The sequence below is a fragment of the Syngnathus scovelli genome, chromosome 1 (genome assembly GCF_024217435.2).
Source record: "Syngnathus scovelli strain Florida chromosome 1, RoL_Ssco_1.2, whole genome shotgun sequence".
In the NCBI taxonomy this organism is placed as follows: Eukaryota; Metazoa; Chordata; class Actinopteri; order Syngnathiformes; family Syngnathidae; genus Syngnathus; species Syngnathus scovelli.
In genome coordinates, this window is record NC_090847.1 from 9,115,001 (window position 1) to 9,135,454 (window position 20,454).

The following is a 20,454-nucleotide window of genomic DNA, read 5'->3' on the forward strand; positions in this document are numbered from 1 at the left end:
CACAATTTCCCTTTGTGTCAGTGTAATTCAGAAAGAGTCCTTGTATGTTCCCTGCAATTTGCAACCAGTTGTGGATGTGCCTTGCCTCTCAGACAGTCATCTTATAAAGGCTTCCACCTCACCAGTGACCCTAATGAGGACAAGCACTCCAGACAATGGAAGCATTTTTCAATCCTTTTAAGTCCCATGCCTGGGATGGTAAACCACCTAATACCGCCATTGGCTGGAGCAAATTGAACCTGACTCCAAACAAATTTGTTTTTAGCAAGTCATGTAAATACAGCTGTATTTTTTGTTTTTAGCAAGTCATGTAAATACAGCTGTATTTTTTGTTTTGAGAAACTCCCATCACTTATTGGATTATAGAGAAAAAGAGCAGCAAAGCCCTAGACTTGCTCTTTCTTGATACCACCCCCCCTTCCCACGGTTCGACCAACCCTCTCTAAAACAAAGAACTGCTCACAAAGAGTAGCTAAGAGTGTGGCATGCTCTACCACTGTCCCTGTGCCTGAAATCTGTCAGAAGCTCATTTGTCCGCTCTGCTTCTTGTGCTCTGCACGCCCTCTCGCTCGCATCACGCCACTCTGGAGTTTTCTCTCTCCTCCTGTCTCGGCCCCTTTGCAGTTTCATGTTGTTCAAGCAGTCTGCAAATAAAGAATGCTTCTTTATATGTATAACTATAATTAGGCTGCTGCACAGCAACCTTGTCTAAATTAAGTGGGCTAGATTTGTCTGTTATTAAAATCAGCCATACTTTTACTTCCTTCGCCACAGTATTAGATAATGTTTATTCATTTTAATATGTTTTATACATGACTCACCAGCACTTCACCGGTTTTATGTCATTATCTCTTTCCTCAACAGTGAACCACAGGGAATGTGCTACATCGAAACATCTAATCTAGATGGTGAAACAAACTTAAAAATCAGACAGGTAAATCTCTCTCTCGCTCTCTCTCTCTCTCTCTCTCTCTCTCTCTCTCTCTCTCTCGCTCTCTCTTGTTTTCTTCTTCTTTGTTGTTGTGGAGTACATTGTTGCATCAATGTTCCTGTTGTTACCGGTGACACATGAAGTGACAAAATCAACAGGGTCTCCAAATGACATCCGACTTGAAGGACATAGACAGCCTGATGCGTCTCTCAGGAAGGATGGAGTGCGAGTGCCCAAACCGTCATCTGTATGATTTTGTCGGGAACATCCGACTAGATGGCCACAGGTGGGTAAACTTGTTAAACTACATTTTTGACTGTATGTTTTTTTCCAGGAAGCTTTTGAAAACAATCAGGGTTACCATTGTTTATATATTTTCTGTGATATTCTTTCTACCTGAAAAATTTCAGGAACTTTAAGGACAACGTGTTATTTAATCCATCAAGTTTGAAAAGCCCACAGCTGTTTGTATAATCCCTTTTAACCTGTTAAGATATTGAAACTTTGGCTGATCCATTAGCCCGTAGCTGAGTGCATTGTCTGCTGAAGGCACCTGGTTCGCTCAAATTCAATTACCGCTATGCGTTGCTTCAAAGGCTGTGTCACTGGGAGGAAAATGCATTTTTATGAGGGACTGGATACAATGTTATGACGTTATGATTTAATCATCTGGGAACTAAAAAGCTTCCCTGAGTAAGCAATTTTCAGAAGTACGTTTGGCTTTTAGAGGGTTTAATAGCGTCATGTTCCTTTTGTGTCATTCTAAATCTTTTCAGAAGTAGTGATTTTGCTTCAGTACAGGCAGCACCTGACTACACAACAACAGCCAATAAATTCCAGTATGAAATCAGGAGAAATAGAGTGTGAGCCTTCGATAGAAATCGTATGCAGTCTTCATATCCATGTACGTAATGTGTGTTTTTTTTCCTCACCCCCGACTACAGCACAGTGCCGCTTGGTCCAGACCAGATCTTATTGAGAGGAGCCCAGCTGAGGAACACACAATGGGTCCATGGTGTGGTGGTCTACACGGGCCATGACACAAAACTTATGCAGGTACTATCACCGTGAAATGCAATTAATCTTACCTGAGGCAGGTTCATGGTGAAGTGCTGCTGTTTTATTTTTAGGATGCCATAGTACTAATAAAAAAAGCCTTATTAATCCAAGACAGTCTGTAGCAGTCAGTAAGGAAAAATATCTAATTAAATGCACTTCATTGCTATGAATGAATCGTTAGCACATCTGCCTCCCAGTTCTGAGATTGGGCGGGTTCCAATCCGGTCTCTGAACTTCCGATGTGGAGTGCATGCTTTCACCTTACTTGCAGGTTTTTATTTTTTACTACTGTCGTGCCCCACATTACAAATTTTTACACATTCTCTTTGCTACTATTAGCATACTTAAATTCAGGGCCAACCAACTGCACTTCTCAGATATTTCAACATTGACCACACTTCCTCTTTTTTATTTTTTTTGGGCTTGTCAGAACTCCACTCGGCCGCCGCTGAAGTTGTCCAACGTGGAGCGCATCACCAACTTTCAGATTCTGGTCTTGTTTGGCTGCCTGCTCGCCATCTCATTAGTCTGCTCCGTGGGCCAAACCATCTGGAAGTACCGGTGTGGCAATGACGCCTGGTACATGGACCTCAACTGTAAGAGTCCCCCCTGAGGCCACTCGCCACCTCTCATTGCACATATTTGAGCTCACTTGTGTCCATATCAGCTTATTTCTTTGTCGTTTTAAGTTACTTCCTTAAATGCTGGTATGTACGTGTCTTTTTCGTTTGTTCAGTTGCCTCAGTTAAACAATGTTTCTCTCATAACAAGTGAAATATGTGCCAATGCGGGAATGCTCCAATTCCCTGTTAACTGATGCCTAGATGTGTTGAGTGCCAAATGGTTGAATATCACTGCGCTGCTGTACTTTTTTTGTTCCCTTTCTAATGTTGTGTTTGATTTTGTTGTTTTTCTTTGTTGTCGTTTTTTTAACAGCTCCAGGTAACAACCATTTTAAAGCCTTGGCCATCCGTGAATGACCTCCCCTTACTAACCCCTTACTGAAGCTCTGCCTTTGCTAAGCAAATGAGGCCCCCTACCCTCGCCCCCTATACGGTTGCCCAACTTTGTATGGGACCGTTCCCGTGGACAAGCACATACCAGGGATCCAACGATAGGTGTTCCCCTCCAGCTCTCTCTTACACCTTCGTCTAGTTATTTTCAGTGCCTGTTGCAAACGGTGTCTCATGTTTCCTCCATTTTTATTTTGATGTCCTCTTTTGTTTTGTGCCACGTGGAACACTTTGCCTCTGCCAAGCTTTAGACAACCACCCCTCATTCTTCTCCAGAATGACTAGTTCTGTCCCTGCCCCTGAGCGACGGTAATACGCCAGAAGATGTTTGCTGCAGGAGGCTGCGTACATGTTTATGACTGAGAGCAGTGGCTGACATTTTCCAAATGTCCCTGTTGCCATCTTTTCAAACCACTTTACAAATGGTAAGAGAAGTCATGCAAACCTGCTCCTGGTCTGGTGCAGCGGTAGACGTTTCCGGGCAAAACTTTGTAATGTGATTTATAATCATTTGCCTCGTCCGCCGCCTATATTTTTTTGCCCAGATTGGTATTTGGATCATTATTTTGAATGTTTAGAACAGTTCAGACCTCATTTTCATTTGTGATTCAAATTAATAATTATAAAAAAGATATTAAGAGTTTTATTTAAGATGACCTTATTATTGGAACCTCATTGTTTTGTTGATTAGCATCCACACATCCAACATTTTGGACAATGACAAGATGGCTGCAGGGATAAATTGTTTTCGCCTACATCCTTATGTTGTTGTAGTGATTGACACAAGGTGCCCACATTCTGCCACAAAATAATTTTTGACCAATTTTCAAAATTTCATCTTTAACTTGATACCAAAGACAATTAATTGACTTATCTTCCATGCTCTACCAGTTTTTTCACTGGTTTTCATATAATAGTCCTCCATAAAGTAACTTGGAACTTCTTTTTACAATCAGATTTTTTATCTGTACAAGGATTACTTGTTTTGTCATGGTTCAATAACCGTTACTGACATTTTTACAACCATTTTTGTTTTGAGATTGCTGAGGTACCTAAATGAAATGTACATTGAGTGAATGGTTGAATTTGTCACATTCACAGGAATTTCATGGAGTCATCTGCCACAGTTTTATAGGATTGCATGAATCCTCCAGCCTTTTATCATCTGGTCAGATTTGTTCTCGTTATTATTGCTTAGTTTAAAAAAAAAAAAAAAAAAAGAACAGTTGGTGTGCAGTGACAAAGCTCTGGTACGCAAAGTGATCATCGTGGTACTTCAGCCATTACTCTGTGCCCTGATAGGCCTGTAGGAGAGGTTGTGTCCTGGTCGATTTAAACTTGCAGTATGACTTAAACTACCCCCCTACACGGTGCTCTATTGGTGCTCTATTGCTTTTGGCGAGGGGTTAAAAACACGTTCAAAACGCTATAGGGGGGCAGTGTAAGTCATAAAGCAGGGCTCCATCTTGAGACTGATTGTACCGCCATAAGGAGATTGTTGAGACTCTTTCCAGTGCGCATTGTCCAGCCTGTGACAAAAGAGAGCGGTGGAAAGCCTGCCAAATTATTTAGCATCACATGAGTCAGTAAAAGAAAATGATTGTAGCCTCGCCATTCGCCAACATTGAGAAGATGAAGGGGAGAATGTGCGTTAGCTGGCCACGCACAGCATCCCGCCGGCTCGTATGTCACTGAACACTCGTGAATAATTAATGTGACTTTGAGCGGTCACGGAGTGCTGAGGATGGCAATCGACGACATGTATACTGTGAAAACAATGCAGATTGAGGGCAAAGAGTGCAAGTTGCTAAATACGTATGCATTCAGCCAACCTGTTCGATTGTATTTTTCAGTAAAATAGAAAGGAATTCAGTCAAATGCTGAGCTGGTGTTGTTCCACCAAAAGCCATTCAATTGTGCTTTTGCTCTTATTTTAGGGAAATCCTCATACTTAAATACACTAAGCTAATAAAAGGATGAATAAAATGCATCTTCAACTAAAACCTGTTGCTGTGACTAGCTGATAGTTAGTAATGGTTAAAATGACATTGAAAGTACAGTGGAATCTCTAAAGTTGAACACAAAGCAGTTTATGCAAATATAAATGTTTAAGGTGGCAATATAACATTAATTGCCATACAAGTTAACTGGTTTTAATACTAATAGCGATCTGTTTCTAAATTCAATCTACATGTTTAGAGATAATTGCTGTGAAGACTGAAAAGCATAGAGTAAGACTGAAAACTATTGAGTGATCACTAGAGTAATCGAATATTAAGCGCTCTAGCGTGCCTTCTATTCTGCCATGATCTCGCCACATGTACCAGATTGCGAGTAAGGACAATTTTTTTACGCAGGGGTTTGGGCTGACGTTGCCGCTATAGAACGCCTCGTTATCAGGCGGGAGTACACGTACATCATTGTTTGTAAGCTTCAAGTTTTTTTTTGTTTTTTTTTAAATCATTTAAAGTTGAGTTTTTTTTTAACAACACTTCCTTGCGGTGTGTCAAATTTACAAGACTTTAAGGTAGGGCATTCAACTTTAGAGGTTGCACTGTACTCCCCTTGTGTGCTTTTGCACTGGCGCTTGCCCTGTGGTGTTCTTTGCAACCAAACAGCTGAGTTTTTGAGTGAAGGGACCTAACAATGCAGTGCAGTGGTCATCATTAATACGTCGGCGTCATCCACCCGCTCTTTTCCACTCCTTCTTGGTTGGCAATGTGTTATGGACTGAATCTCCCTCCTTTGTCTTGACAGCATCCAGTGCGTTTGTCTGCCCCTCCCTCCTCCACACTTCTGAGACTCCCTGTATTTGTTGTACCAGTAGCAGTATAGCTTCCATCCCGCCATGCGTTTGTTGGTTTTGTTTTCTTTTGCTATGTCATGGCAAGGGGGCCCTCCTCTCAATGCTAAGATGAAGTTGGCTTGAGGAAGGTAACTCTTGCAAGCTCCCGCAAGCTGTGGCAAGGTAAATGACATCCCTCCTGTTTTCATGTTTGGTGTCCGTGGGGTTCTCTGTTGATCATTGCCACTTTTGGGAATGGGGGCGGGGGCATCATTTTGCATAGTGCTTCATTGCCTGGATCAAGCTGGATGCCAAGGCTGTTGCTGTGACACAACGGAGACACCTTAGTCCCTCACTGTCAATCTATGGGATGTTAAATTTGACTCCTGGGTGAGAGGATGGGTTCATTTCCAGCCAGTGCTCCATGTTAGCCCAACACACTCTCCCCGCTTTGGGATAATAGGGACCATTGGCTGGAAGTAGCTGCGGGCTCTTAACATTTTACCGACGGATGCTCATGAACCCGGCGCTGACGAGCCTCCTGTGTATCACTTCCTGTGTCCAAACCCGTCTCCCCTCCGTAGATGGCGGGGCGGCGAACTTCGGCCTCAACTTCCTCACCTTCATCATCCTGTTCAACAATCTGATCCCCATCAGTCTGCTGGTCACACTGGAGGTCATCAAGTTCATCCAGGCCTTCTTCATCAATTGGGTGAGCCGGGAGTTAAGCTTTCCGTGTTCTATTTTCAGCTGAAAGATGCTTTCTCGTTTTTACAGGTGACCAGGATTTGACCTTTTCTACACTGTTGACTGTTTTTGTACTTTGTTCAACTAGGTCTTCTAACTAGGAACGAGATGACAAAATCAAACAGGTGTCTGTGGAAAAAACATTTCCATGTACAGTTTCCACTTCTTTGCCAGGCAAAGAACCCGTTTGATTTTGACTGCTTCCACGATGAAAAATATCAGGACAGTCCCCCAAACTTCAGTCTCATTTTTCAACATCACCAATCATTAATAATTAACCTGATTGTTTCATTGAAGTGGAGAGTGGGAGCTGTAGGATTCCAGTTTGAAATGTTGCAGTTATATCATGTGTTGATTGTTCTTTGTGACTTGGCCAGGACACCGATATGGTCTACGAGCCGACCAACACACCTGCCATGGCCCGCACGTCCAACCTGAATGAAGAGTTGGGCCAGGTAATAAAAGCAGTGTGTCTTATCTTTGTCGTTCTAATTGTGCTCCATCTTGAATGTCCTCTCCCTGCTGGGCAGGTGAAATACATTTTCTCTGACAAGACGGGCACGCTGACCTGCAATGTCATGCAGTTTAAGAAGTGCACCATCGCTGGCGTGGCCTACGGGTATGTAACCCCCCCTCCACACGCACACAGACTTTTCTCGTTGCTTCCTCTTCTGTCACCTTCTCTTTTGTTGCTTTCTCTCCTTCTTCAACTAATCAGTAGCAGCTTTGTCAGGTCCTAAGCTATAAATAAAAAGGCTGTATACTGTTGACATTTGACAGCTCCTCTGTTGTCTTTGTCCAACATTTTGGAGGGCAGAGGAGCATCTGCACCTATTTTTCCATGCACATACCACTCAGTTCACTTAACCACCCACTAATGTTTTACCTCACTGAAAAGAAACATTTACAAGAGTGAAGTGCGAGCATGGCAGAGCATGATTAATCATTTTGGAATTTAATTAAAAGCTTGATTGATCATGTGCAGACAAAAGGATAGATAAAAGGATATTTTGATGAGGACCCCAAAAATTGTGGATGTCAGTAATTCCAAGAAATGAGATTCCACTTAATTTCCTTGAGGGATAATTTAGGACAAAAATAAATGTTGCACTGTCATTTCACAAAATACCATTTTCCATCAATTTCTACGTTTGCCCCAAAGAAGAGCAGGATAACTAGGGCGCAACAGTGTAATAAATAAATAATAAAAGGGCAGAAAAAGCAAAGATTCCGACTGAACCCTCCGTCAGTTTAAATACACAAGCCAAGGACAATAGAATAAAACTTCATTTAGTGAAAAGGTGGTTAGGAGGACTTCCAAAACTTCATGAATGACCTCTTTTCACTGCCCACTAAGACAGCTCGACTCTTCTCAATTCTAAAAGTTATTTCCGGTTGATTAACATAAACGTTCTCCCACCATCCATACATTGTTTTTATTTTATTCACCGGGAGTTGGATGAAATGTCACAGTTTCAAACTTATTTTTTTTATTTGAATTTTTAACTTGCAGCTTTCTAAATGAACAAAATGAGGTCTGTCGGCCGGGGACAAAAGCTCTTGCCGCCGTACTTCACTCAGCCTGCAGTCTCTGCCCAATCCTCACCAAAGTCTTTACTTTTAATTCCCATTTATGGATTCAAATCAAAATACGACGCCTTTTAATTAGGCAAAGCTCCGACGGCATTCACGACTTGACATATTTCTGTACATTTATTCTTGCACTCAACACACAGGCTGGCTTTGCCGTATGACACATTGCTGTCTATTCCCATCGCAGATGTCCCATTTTGCTTCTCGCCTAAGGTGACATTGAGTATCTTTAGTAGTGTTGTTTCTAAACAGCTTTGCGTGCGTCTTCATCTGGAATGTACTAACTCGGCTTTTTGAGTTTTACGCATTAGGGTTGTGTGAAAATCTTTTTTTTTTTTACAAGGGAAACACGAAAACATTTTTAGCACAAGTGCGTGCAAAGTCGTGGCTTGTAATTGGGTGACACACACACACACACAGACACACACAGACACACACACACACACACACACAAAAGTACTGACACAACTGCCTGCCTGCATGCGTTCCTCTCCACAAATGAAGAAGGGCTGCTGTAATTAATAAAGTCATCCCCGAGGGTGTAGACATTAAATCCACTGGAAAGGAGTCCAAATCTCAAGGAGAGATGTTGTTAAGCTAAGTGAAGTGCATACCATCTCCTAAGCTTGACATCCAAGTGGGAAATGCAAATTGATACGGATGAGATAAAAATAATATAGAAATATATTTGACAGTTAATGAAATTAATGTATTAATATTAACTAATTTAATCTTAATCACTCAGTCCCGTTGAGTGCAGGAAATGTTTTATTTGCTGCAAAAATGCTTCGTTTAATTGTGAATTTATAATACTATATTTTTTAGTACATTAGAATTAAAATGCGTTGTATTCATATTTATATAGTTGTTAAGATGAAGAATGAAAGTACATTAAAAAAAATCTGTTGCTCACATTATTATTGGACATATCTTTGACACATTTCTACAGAACACGTTCCTACCAAACCCTTGCAACCTGGCTCCAATCTTTCCTAGCATCCTAACATATCCCCTAATAGTAACAACACATGATTAGTATTCAGAACACATTAACAATCAGCCTTTATTTCCTTTTTTTTTTTTCCTTCCTACAATGGCTTCAACAGTCACGTGCCTGAGACTGAGGATGGTAGTTTTGCGGAGGACGACGGGTAAGATGATTGGGCTGCTTGTTTGACGTTGTAGTGCTGCCCTGCCTTTGGTGGATGTGTGACTAAGTTGGAACGCAACCCTGTTGTTCATGTTTGACTAATATGAGGGAGTCCTTTCAGTGTGTCTAACTGTTGTGATGTGAAGACAAAGAGTTTAATCGCATATCATACCGTACTCTTTTACCATCTGATTTCTGACTATCTCTCCGACATACACGCACACATGTGCACACACACGTGTACGCAGGTCTGCATGCTGCAAGTATTTTTGCATGGGCGATCAGGGCGTGTGTGGCGATGGCGTTGAAGTTACTGTGAACAGTTGTCCTTTAACTGCTTTTTCTGTCCACGGAAACCAGTTTTGAGACTTCTATCATGCATGTGGCATTGCTATTGTATAGAATGGGTCACTAATAAAAACAAACTAAAATCAGCTCTTGGGATTGTTAGATCAACCAAGAGGGCTTTTAACAAATATTTGCTGATGTTATCCATTGAGTATCTAGCAAGGATTTTTTTTACTCATAAAATAAGAATTCACGTAAATACTTTTTTTTTTTTTTTTAAAGTTTGAAGTTGAAAGTTTGTTGTTTCAAGTTTTTTTTCCACCTGCATAGTCATGAATTTTCGTAAACGTGCAAATGTCAAGAAGCTTTTCACCAAAACATCATGTTTAGGAATAGGTCTCTATGCCCATATTGATGTGAACACAGTTGTCCTTCAGCTACTGTAATAATCAGAAATTTGCAATATGCAACTATAAAGTTCCACTTTTTAATCCAATGAAAATCAATTTGATCCTCATATTTTCAAGAGCAAGAAAGAATATTCACCGCCAGGTATTTTATAAAAACACTAGAAAAAAGGCAACATATATAGTTTCGATTGACATCAACAGAATTCTTTTTAACTGGCAAATTTTATAGTCAGACTGATATTGTTCAAAACATGCTGTTTTTTTGTGAGGTTTATTACAATACAGTAATAACTTGTCTTAATAGTGTTTTGCCAAGATGAAAGACAATTGTTAAAAGTAGAATGTAATAAAACCTGGACGCTGGACAACATCCAACGCTGGTGTACCGAGTAACACTTGACCATAGATGTTATCCATGTTTTGGAGGATATTCATGAAATATACATGAAATATTCATGTAAGCCAATTGCTTTGGATTTATTGGACTACAGTCAGAACTTAGTTTGGGATGATACCATCCTTCTACTGGTTATTTCTGAAAGCCATCCAAGCCTCCAGCTATTAAGCTTTAACCTGGATACAGCCCCCGGTAATTGATTGAAAGCTGTCAGCAGCCATGTTCCTGTCGTGACGGCACCCCGCTGCGCTGGCAGCCAATCGATAAGTTACCGCGCCGGAGCCTGAAATGTTTCATCACGACCGTGGACATGTTGAGTGATGCCCGAATGGACCTCATTTATAGGATCTCCTTTCCTTTCCCTGTGCAGCCAGGCTACTCAGTCTTTGTTGCTGCATTAGCATAAGATAATGTCAAATGTTAATGCGTAAGGCCCCTGCAATGTGGTGTCACTGTGTGTGGTCATACATGCATCATGTTATCACTATCAGCAAAATCTGCAATCTAGCATTAGTGGTTTATTGTGTCATTGTGGTTGGATAAACATTTGCATTGCTTAGAAAGATTTGTGTTTCTCCACAAATGTAATCTTTAAAAGAACCAAATGTTAGCCTTGTTTGCATGTGGCATCTTAGAGTTTGCCCTCCAACGTAAATGGGAGTGGCCATTCGAGCAGTCCTGCAGGCTTGAGAAGACTTATGACCGCCTCTGTATGGCAACCACTGGCGGTAACATTTCTATCAAGCCTGCAGTGCTACAGACAAAAGCTGCTGTCGCCCTGATCTATAGGACGCCATTTATCATGGAATGCTGGATCGATCGCTACCGGACAGCCGGCAAGCTGCCGTTCGATGGGCCTACTCTATAGCTGTAGGGATAATGAAAGACATCATTTCTTTTATTAACCAACAACACCCCCTTAGCTTTTAACTCTCCGCTCATTAAAGATTTTATCACTGTGTTTTTCTCATGAATTATTCCAGTAAACATTATATGGTACTCGTAGGAAACTAATGCGCTTTCTAATTCTTTATTAAGCTTGGCTCTGATTTGGTGATGTTGTTTCCTTTTAAGCATTGTCTTGTTATATTAACAGCATGTGGAATGATATTTTATTGCTTCCCTTAAACACATGGTAGTGACCACTGTAGCAGTGGATACCTATCAGTACTCGAACAGACGGGTGTTGTCATATAAATATAATGCATGAATTGATTCTTCATTGCTTCCACAACAATTTTATTGGTTCAGTGTCTTGAACATCTTCGCTAGTCTAAATGGCTACAGTAAAAACAAACTCTGGCTTAGTGTTTTATGAGTAAAACAACAATTTTACCTAAACCTGATTATGAATTAACAAATTGAAAAATCAGCCCTCTTTTCTGTTTTAATATACTCTATAAGAAAACTATATCATGAGAATTTGCAATGATACAAGCCACGTGTCATTTTATACATAATCGGGGCTTTAATAAAGAGACCATCCTCTTCAACACTGCAGTAAAGGCTCTATGTATCAATATCTACGTATGTATTGATCTAGATGTATATGTGTGTCATTTCCACTGTTATTTTGGTGCATTCTTTTGTTAAACGCGTGTCGTGTTCTCTTCCCAGGCACAGCACGCATTCGTCAGAAGAGTCGGGATTTATTGACCAGAGCTTGTTGGAAAACCTCCAAAGTAATCATGTGAGTAAAGGTGCCTGTCAACTTATGTTTGTTGCTCAGAACAAGAAATGATGTGCAATCCGAATGTGTACAGTATCCTACCCTCTTGATAACGAACCCTGTGTTAGGTCAGCCTGAGGAAATGTTTTGGATCAAACTGTACATAACATATTGCCGTCAAAATCATATAGTAATATTAATATTAGACTATATCGTTAAATACTGCTATAACCAAAATAGGTCTATACTATATTCATTACTTACCATATGCAACACCATAATCCTCTGAACCTATTTCTTTCTTCATATTTATTGTTGTCTTTTGTAGTTAGCTATTTATTTATTTATTTTTCTAGCTATCTAGTGTTATAGCTTCTTGCTAAATAATATGAACCACACTTCTACCGTGGCCCTGTGACGTTTTTGTGATTAAGGGCTATACAAATAAATTTGACTTGACTTTTACTGTTCACACTGACTGTTGAGGTTTGACATCACCCAAGAGAATTAAACCACAGCAGCGACAAAAATAAACGTCTCCCCCAGTGCTTTTCACTTTCTCTTGAATCAATGCACCATTTTTTCCCTGGACTTGTCAACTTTTGCCACACAGTTTATGTCAAAAGTAGGCATCCATCACCATTGTCGTGACAGAAGGCGACGACCCACCAGTCAGTGGGGGTCAAGGGTCTGGGTCGATCGCTGACAGTGCAGTATTCCCTGACCAACAAGACCGTCTCGTCAGCTCTTTGCGCTTGAACTTGTCAAGGCCCTCTTTTGCATAATAACTCCTTAAGCCTCACAGTTACATGCCTAAACTAAACCCTGCATTAAGCTGTGGCCTTCATACATCCATGCAACACACAGTGTCTCGTCCTTCAGAGAATACCTGTCAACCCGAACTAGATTAGCATAAGAACAGAAAAGGGCTTTCATGGCCACCTGGACTGTTATAGAAACTGTGTACTTTCATTTTCAAGAGACCCTTTGATTTGCACACACCCTCCTCTACACCCCAGCACCAATACCTTATTTATTTTATGGAACAGAGCAGGGTTGCTATGGACACAGAAAAAAGCAGATTTAATCATCCCGATCACGGGCGCACACAATTAGGTTTGGCAAGGAAAACACAGACACTCAAGAGATGTACAGTATGTTTGAAATTAAACTTATCTTTTGAGATGGAATGAGATGAGATGGAAGAAAAAAAATTGTGAAAATGATCTTTTCACTTTTCGTAATGGGCTCATCTGCTCCATATAAACCTTCAGAAAGAATTGTTTCCCCGTCTCACAACTATTACGAAACACATTTAAAGTGTGATTGCCTACTACTGGCCTGGCATGTACATTGCAGGTTAAACTAGTGTTTAGTCATTATTGCAAGTCTGTGTAAATGGGCATTGTTTTGACAATGTTACCTGTTGTGTAGAGACAATTTAAAAAACAAAATGCAACAAAAAACATACACAAGCAAGACCTAATGTTCCTTCCCCTCTTTATGAGAAACGCTACTAATATATTTTGTTCATGTCAATAATAATACCGTATTTTCCGGACTATAAGTCGCTCCGGAGAATAAGTCCCACCAGCCATAAAATGCCCCAAAAAGTGAAAAAAAAACATATAAAAGTCGCTCCGGAGTATAAGTCGCATTTTGGGGGGCAATTTATTCGACAAAATCCCACACCAAAAACAGTCATGAACGAGCAACAACAGGCTAAACGATAGGTATGCTAACGTGACAAACACAAACAAAGAGCTGAGAACGGGCCTGACGTAACATATAGAGTGATTAAGGACAACTATTACATGAATAACATGTTTATAAAACCATCGGTGTCACTCCAATTCATTAAATCCATCGATCGTTCGATACGATAGCAACAGGCTAAACGATAGGTATGCTAACGTGACAAACACAAACGAAGAGCTGAGAATGGGCCTGACGTAACATATAGAGTTATTAGAGAAAACGATTTCATGAATTACACGTTTATAAAATCATCGGTGTCACTCCAATTCATTAAATCCATCGTTCGTTCTTTGTCAACAATGGGTGCGCGCGGCTGAGGGCGCTTGCACTTCAAAATATTCCACAGGCTCATATAACGATAGATAAACTATATTTCAAATAACTATAATATAAGCAATAATATTATCAAACCATCCGTGCACTTTAAATCCATTAAATCCATCGATCAAATTCCTCGTCCTTTGTCAACATCGCCGCGCGCGCGCCCTGACGTCAGCCTCGTCTTTATTCCACAGATCTAGTATATAACTATATTGTAGCGTTAACAAAGTACAAGGATAGACGTGGGTTTGGTAAACGGCTCTTTATTAAACAAAACAAACTTCCAAGCGTATGGCGGCGTGGACTTCCAGACACGAGAGCTCCATGGCATAGGACCGGGCGTGCGTAATGGCCATGTCCGAGCCCCATGCACCGTTCGCGGACAGCCACTCGGCCGAGCGCCGGCCCCCGACTCAGTAGAGTAGGACCGGGCATGCGTAAAAGCCATAATAGTTTTTCAAACCTTCTATGTCACTCCAAATCCTTAATTCCTTCAAACTCTTTGTCCTCCGTGTCACTTAGAAATGACCGCTAATGATGCCAGTAGTCCTTACGTGGGTACGTTTGTCCTTTCTGTAAACAACCGCCGCGCCTTGCCACTAACGTCACTTGAAATAGTAATCCATTGGTACATCACGGTTCTCCAAACTTTCTTTCTGCTGCTCGATTACTGTTTTCAGCTGCATATTTTACAACTTGAAGTTTGTAACCTGCAAAATATGAGTTTCTTTTTGGTGCCATTTTTCTTAAGCCCACCCAGTTGATGAGTCACAGCCAACGGTGAAATTTAGAGCGCCCTCATCCAGTTTCGTCTGAAAATAGAATTTTTTTCAGATGCAGTTTTTTGTTTTGTTTATTTGGTTGTTTTATCAAAGTCAAAGTCTGCTTCATTGTCGAGTTTTTTTTCATATACCAAGACACACAAAGAGATTGAAATTACGTTCCCACTATCCCTCGGTGAGATAGTACACATATGCATACAAGCAACACAAAAAAAAACAAGAAGGCACAAACAATGAATAAAAAAAGTGTTGAATAAATGATAATAATAAATAATAATAATAAATATAAGAGGAGCAAAAATGGAGCAAGTGTACATACAGCAGACAGTGGACTTGGATATGGTGCTTTAAAGTGTTAATTGCTTTATTTGATGTTTTCTCTATTTTTTATGTTTTGAATATGTTCAAGATAAAGATATAAAAGCATGTGAAGTGATCAACTATACTAAAAATAACATGGGAAGTGGTCAACTGTACTTGTAAGTAAGTGATGTCTTAATGATCAAGTAAAAATTTGTGAAAAAAAACATATACAAGTCGCTCCTGAGTATAAGTCACCCCCCCACCCAAACTATATATTTTTTTTTCATATGTACTGTAGCGGCAAACCAGATTAATGCTTAAAAATGTCTCATGTGTAAACATCCAGTGGACTAGGTTTTCTGGTTCTTAACTAGAATGAAAGTAAATTGTCCCAGAGATAAGGTTAGTCATTAAACACCCCCGTCTCACCCCAAGGTTAAGCCAGCCCCATGTTTATATATACTGCATATAGTAGATGATTACATTTTGTCCTTTGTGCTTACTATTAGATTGAAATCTTTTACTCATGATGAAATCATCCTCAGCGCGCATTAGTTTTTGTCCGGGGTGTTGCAGAGATGATTAAAGTCACAAATCTGTATTAGACAAGTGTCCTCTTAAAACACTTATGAGACCTTTGGGTAAATACTTTTTTCTCCTCTCTTGAAAAATTGATTTGTGGTGAACAATTTGTTGGTTGCTGGCTAAAAGGTTATAAGTGGAGATGAAAGACCGCACATTAGTTTTCATGGTTCACAGGGGCAGTGATGACACATATTTTGGTTTTTATTATATCCTACTATGGCCATACTGAAAAACATAAAATGTAAATGAACAATAAGAATTATAAAAAAAATACGCGTATATGTCAATTTGTAGATTGTTTGAGAAATGTTTCTACCTATTCTACCAATCTTCTTTCCTTCATTATGTGTAGAAATCCAAGGTCATAGTCTCTTTTCCCTCCTTCCCGTAGCCTACAGCTGCTGTCATCCTGGAGTTCATGACCATGATGGCCATCTGTCACACCGCAGTCCCCGAGCGTAACGACGGAAAAATCACCTACCAGGCGGCATCCCCAGGTACATCACACCTTCCCCGTGATATCATACGGAAAAATGGTGTCACGTGAAGGAGCCAGATGCACATGCAGACAGGACGCGGAAGTGGAAAAACAGAGTCTGAATGCAAGACACAAAATTATTAGTAGCAAGAGAGCGCAGGACTAGATTAAAAGGGGACGAAATTTAGTAGCTCAAGCTTAAACACTAAGTCAAATCAGCCCAACCATGCCCAATCCAATATGACAAAATAAAGATGGCAACACAAAGGACCGTAGCAACTGACAACATCAAGGACCCAACCCAAAATGCAGTCACAACCAGTCAGAAGAAATAGACAATTCTGTGGACGTTGTCAAATGATGAAGTTCTTAAAATAGTACAGATATACATCAATTTACTCGATTCCAACAATAATTTTAAATGTCATTAGTAACTTGTAAAAACCACCCTGTTTACTCTGCCTTACACATCTGTTTGGCATTTTCAAAGTCTGAGTATTTTTGTTTCATCGAACAGTGGTTAACTTTCCTTTACACTAGTATGTCCCAGTCATTAGAAATATATGGACTAGAAAGGATAGAAACACAGTTTTTATTAATAAAGCAGCAGAAACAAAAGAAATTGAGATAAGGAAAAAAATTATCCTAGTTGAAGGTTTGCAACCTCTGTTTGTTGAAACATGCCTGCCCTGGTGCCCTTAGCGTTGGTATGTAAATCTACAAAAAAAAAAAAAAAAAAAGGCTACTCTTAATGGAATCGCAAAATGTCACCATCCCTGGAGGCATTGTTTGCTGCTCCAAATCTAAACACTGAGTCGACTCTCATTCCCAAAATAAGACGGGGGAGTAAGATTTGCTGAAAATTCCATTAATTACCGAATCTGTTGGAGTCTGTTATTTATTATATGACTACTACTGTTGCCACATATATAGAGACAAAATGCTTGTAAGTGTTGATAAATCGCAAGGATGATTAACCAGACAACACTATGCTGTTACTTCACGTGACATTGCGTGCTTATTTTGTGCCTGATTGTGTACGGCAATGGTGTTCGTGTGGAGGAGCTTTGGGGTTTGAAGCAAAGTGGGGGATGAGCTTGTTAAGTGAACTGTAAAAAAACAAGCAGATAGCTTTTTCTCACCCTGCGGCGTCCTCGTGCAAGCCCAGCCACAAGATACCTGGCTGCAAACACTGCCCTCGTTATGAAAACGTATCCGGCGTTGCCCTCCTGTGTGTAACATTTCTTGACTTTTTCTTTATTCCCAAGATGAAAGTGCTTTGGTGAGAGCTGCACGCAACCTGGGTTTTGTGTTCTCTGGTAGAACACCAGACAGCGTCATTGTGGAAATGGTACGTTTGATTCGTTGCAATGCAAACATACACACAAAAGGAATGGGACAACTTTTTTTTTTGCATGTGGGATTGAATGTAATGTTTCTGTCAAAGAGGATTCAAGCTGCTTATTGCCACTCACTCCCTCGCTTGAACTTTACTGCCAAACCAAGCACAAAACATAGCTTTGGCTTAGAAAGGTCAATTTAACTTAATGCAAACAAAATGCAAAATGCCATTGACATAATTCATCTGATTCACCCCATTCCACTTTTGACGTATTCCATATATTCACGTTTGGAGCCCTTGCATTTTTCTCATTCCAAATATTTTCCGTTTCCGCAAAATTCACAAATCCCCGGCAAAATTGTCCCCATTGATTCTTAATGCAACAATTCATATTTACATTGTTCCCGTTTGAAATTCACATCATTTCGCACATTCAAATCACATTGGAAAGGATTATCAACATTCCCAAAATTGCCATGTTCCAAATATTTTACAATTTCACCTTAAAATTTCATGTACAACTTTACAAAAAAAAATTCTCTTCTAATTTCCATATTTTTCAACTGATTCAGCCCATTCCAACTGTAAACTGTTCATCATATGCCTACCTATTCCAAAACTTCCCACGATTCAAAAATGTCACATTTTCACTTTTAAAATTCACGCAGAATTCCGCAAAATTTTGTTTTTCCCTTCTGACTTCTCCATTTTTCAACAGATTCAACCTGTTCCAACATTTAACTGTTCATCTTATGCCTACCTATTCCAAAACCTCCCACTTACCACAAATTCTAAATTTTGAACTTTAAAATTCATGGCAAATTATCCAAAATGTTGTTTTTCCCTTCTAATTTCTATAATTTTTGACCGATTCAACCCGTTCCAACTTTCAACTGCCTAGTTGTAGCACCTTAATACCAAGCTCTCCATATCCACCCAACTGAAACTATTTTGCCAATGGCAACATTGAAATGAAATTTAATGTCCAGTGTGACTATTTCAATACCTTGATGACTTATTACCATGAAATGAATTTGATCCTCCAATGTTAGCGCACCAATACTGTAGCATCGCCGCTACTTTGCTCCCTTGTGACAGAGTGTTTTCACATTAAATTAACCAAATGTCCTTTTTTTTTGTTCTTTTTATTATGTTGTTACAGTTGGCTTGTGTTTTGGGACGCTTTTGCTTTGGCCTCAAGTGCACAGTTAATGTTTTTGTTTTCATTGGATAAATATTTGATTGTGTTTTCTGATGAGTTTCATGAAATATTCATCCCTAACAAAAAAAAAAAAATCCCATTTTTTTGTCACTTATTTTTGAAGCACCTACTACCTGCCCAAAGGCAGCTTTTCTAAGAAATAGTGCATGCAAGAGCACACGTCCACGATGATGGTAGTTTGAGCCAGTGCAGAGTGTGCAGGTCCAGTTGTTCTTTTAATTGGCTAACCTGATGATTGCACTCGAGGCGGAGAAAGGCCAAAACCATTTTCCCCTTTTTCCTGCTCCTGAGAACATTGTGTCTCTGAGACATGGCTATAATTCCTCCAGCTTCATCAGAGCCATCTTAGCGCTTCACATTGTCTTAATCGTTTGGTCTCTTTCCTTGCGGGTGCTTCAATTAGAGATGATAATTGAATCCCACCTTGTTGTCTCTGTTATGCTTTTAGATGGGAAGTGAGGAGAAGTATGAGCTGCTTCATGTGCTTGAGTTCACAAGGTATAGTATTAATAACAGAATTATTATTAATGTTTTTGAACAAAACTGAGCATGGTCAGTTTTGAGTTTGGAGAGCTGTAAAATAAATGTCCTCAAAATATACATTAGATCTTTTTGTTGTTGTTGTTGTTGTTGTTGTTGCTTGTTATATGTGTTTATTTAAATTATTGACTGGTGGGAGATGTTCACTCACTTATTAGGGGCAGGCAGCACGACTTCAGTTTCCACTTTGTGATTTGTTGTCAATGTTCTCACGCATTTTGCTCTGAGCCTTAGTTGCACGCTCCAATGTTATTATGTTTCCAGAAATATGTAGCGGTTTCTTACAATGAGTTACTTTAATCTTACCCACCTCCATGTTATCTAATTTTATCCTCCTCATGCTGTGCTCAAACTGTGTGCGATAATTTGTTGGCTGTAACACCTCGAGATGACACCTTCTCTCTCGCTCTCTTGCACAGTGTAAGGAAGAGAATGTCAGTCATCATGCGCACGCCATCCGGAAAGATCCGCCTCTACTGCAAAGGAGCTGTGAGTGTCTTGTCTGTCGCCATGGTGATACACCATCCTTACCCGTCGCTATCATTATCCTCATCATCACAGACAGGCGTGCAAAATCGTCTCTGTAGTGCAGGCAATCTTCTACAATCGTCTAAAACCACGCATCATACAGATGCCTATATTCACTTCTACCGCAGCGTATGGCTTGTTAAAGCACGAGTACACACATTGATGCGTATTTATATGTGAGTTTTCAGTGAGCATCTGTGTTTGTCTTCAGGACACGGTGATCTATGACAGACTGGCAGACAGCTCTCGCTACAAAGAGATCACGTTGAAACATCTGGAGCAGTTTGCCACTGAGGGTGAGAGTCACCCCCCTGAATTAGAAAAAAACTGTTTCATTACTGCTATCCGGCCAGTCAAATTTCACGTTTAGGTTTTGTTTTTTGTTCTGTGCTTATACTGCCCCCTAGTGACGAACAAGTGGTATAACCAGAGGAGACTAAATATAGCAAAATGAATTGATAAAAAGGGAAATCATGTAAATAAATTAAAAATGAGTAATCAATGTTAACTTGGGAAAAAATTTAATCAAATCAACAATAAATTATAAATGATT

The 20,454-nt window shown here is 40.0% G+C and overlaps 1 protein-coding gene across 6 annotated transcripts in view; it reads left to right on the plus strand.

Annotated features, from left to right (window-relative positions):
- atp8a1 (ATPase phospholipid transporting 8A1) overlaps nucleotides 1–20,454 on the plus strand; it is a 90,101-nt gene that overhangs the window by 25,566 nt on the left and 44,081 nt on the right. For 4 of the 6 annotated variants that reach the window (XR_007488314.2, XM_049753556.2, XM_049753547.2 and 1 more), the window contains 14 exons: nucleotides 865–934; nucleotides 1,090–1,217; nucleotides 1,876–1,987; nucleotides 2,421–2,586; nucleotides 6,373–6,500; nucleotides 6,913–6,990; nucleotides 7,066–7,154; nucleotides 9,235–9,279; nucleotides 11,991–12,063; nucleotides 16,183–16,288; nucleotides 17,538–17,620; nucleotides 19,282–19,331; nucleotides 19,793–19,862; nucleotides 20,113–20,197. Coding sequence is in view for 5 of the 6 variants with exons in the window: in XM_049753556.2 (XP_049609513.1) it covers nucleotides 865–934; nucleotides 1,090–1,217; nucleotides 1,876–1,987; nucleotides 2,421–2,586; nucleotides 6,373–6,500; nucleotides 6,913–6,990; nucleotides 7,066–7,154; nucleotides 9,235–9,279; nucleotides 11,991–12,063; nucleotides 16,183–16,288; nucleotides 17,538–17,620; nucleotides 19,282–19,331; nucleotides 19,793–19,862; nucleotides 20,113–20,197 (1,283 nt within the window). In the remaining variant the exon portion in view is untranslated. The remainder of the gene's footprint in view (nucleotides 1–864; nucleotides 935–1,089; nucleotides 1,218–1,875; nucleotides 1,988–2,420; nucleotides 2,587–6,372; nucleotides 6,501–6,912; nucleotides 6,991–7,065; nucleotides 7,155–9,234; nucleotides 9,280–11,990; nucleotides 12,064–16,182; nucleotides 16,289–17,537; nucleotides 17,621–19,281; nucleotides 19,332–19,792; nucleotides 19,863–20,112; nucleotides 20,198–20,454) is intronic. The other 2 variants (XM_049753562.2, XM_068652192.1) reach the window with 1 other exon arrangement.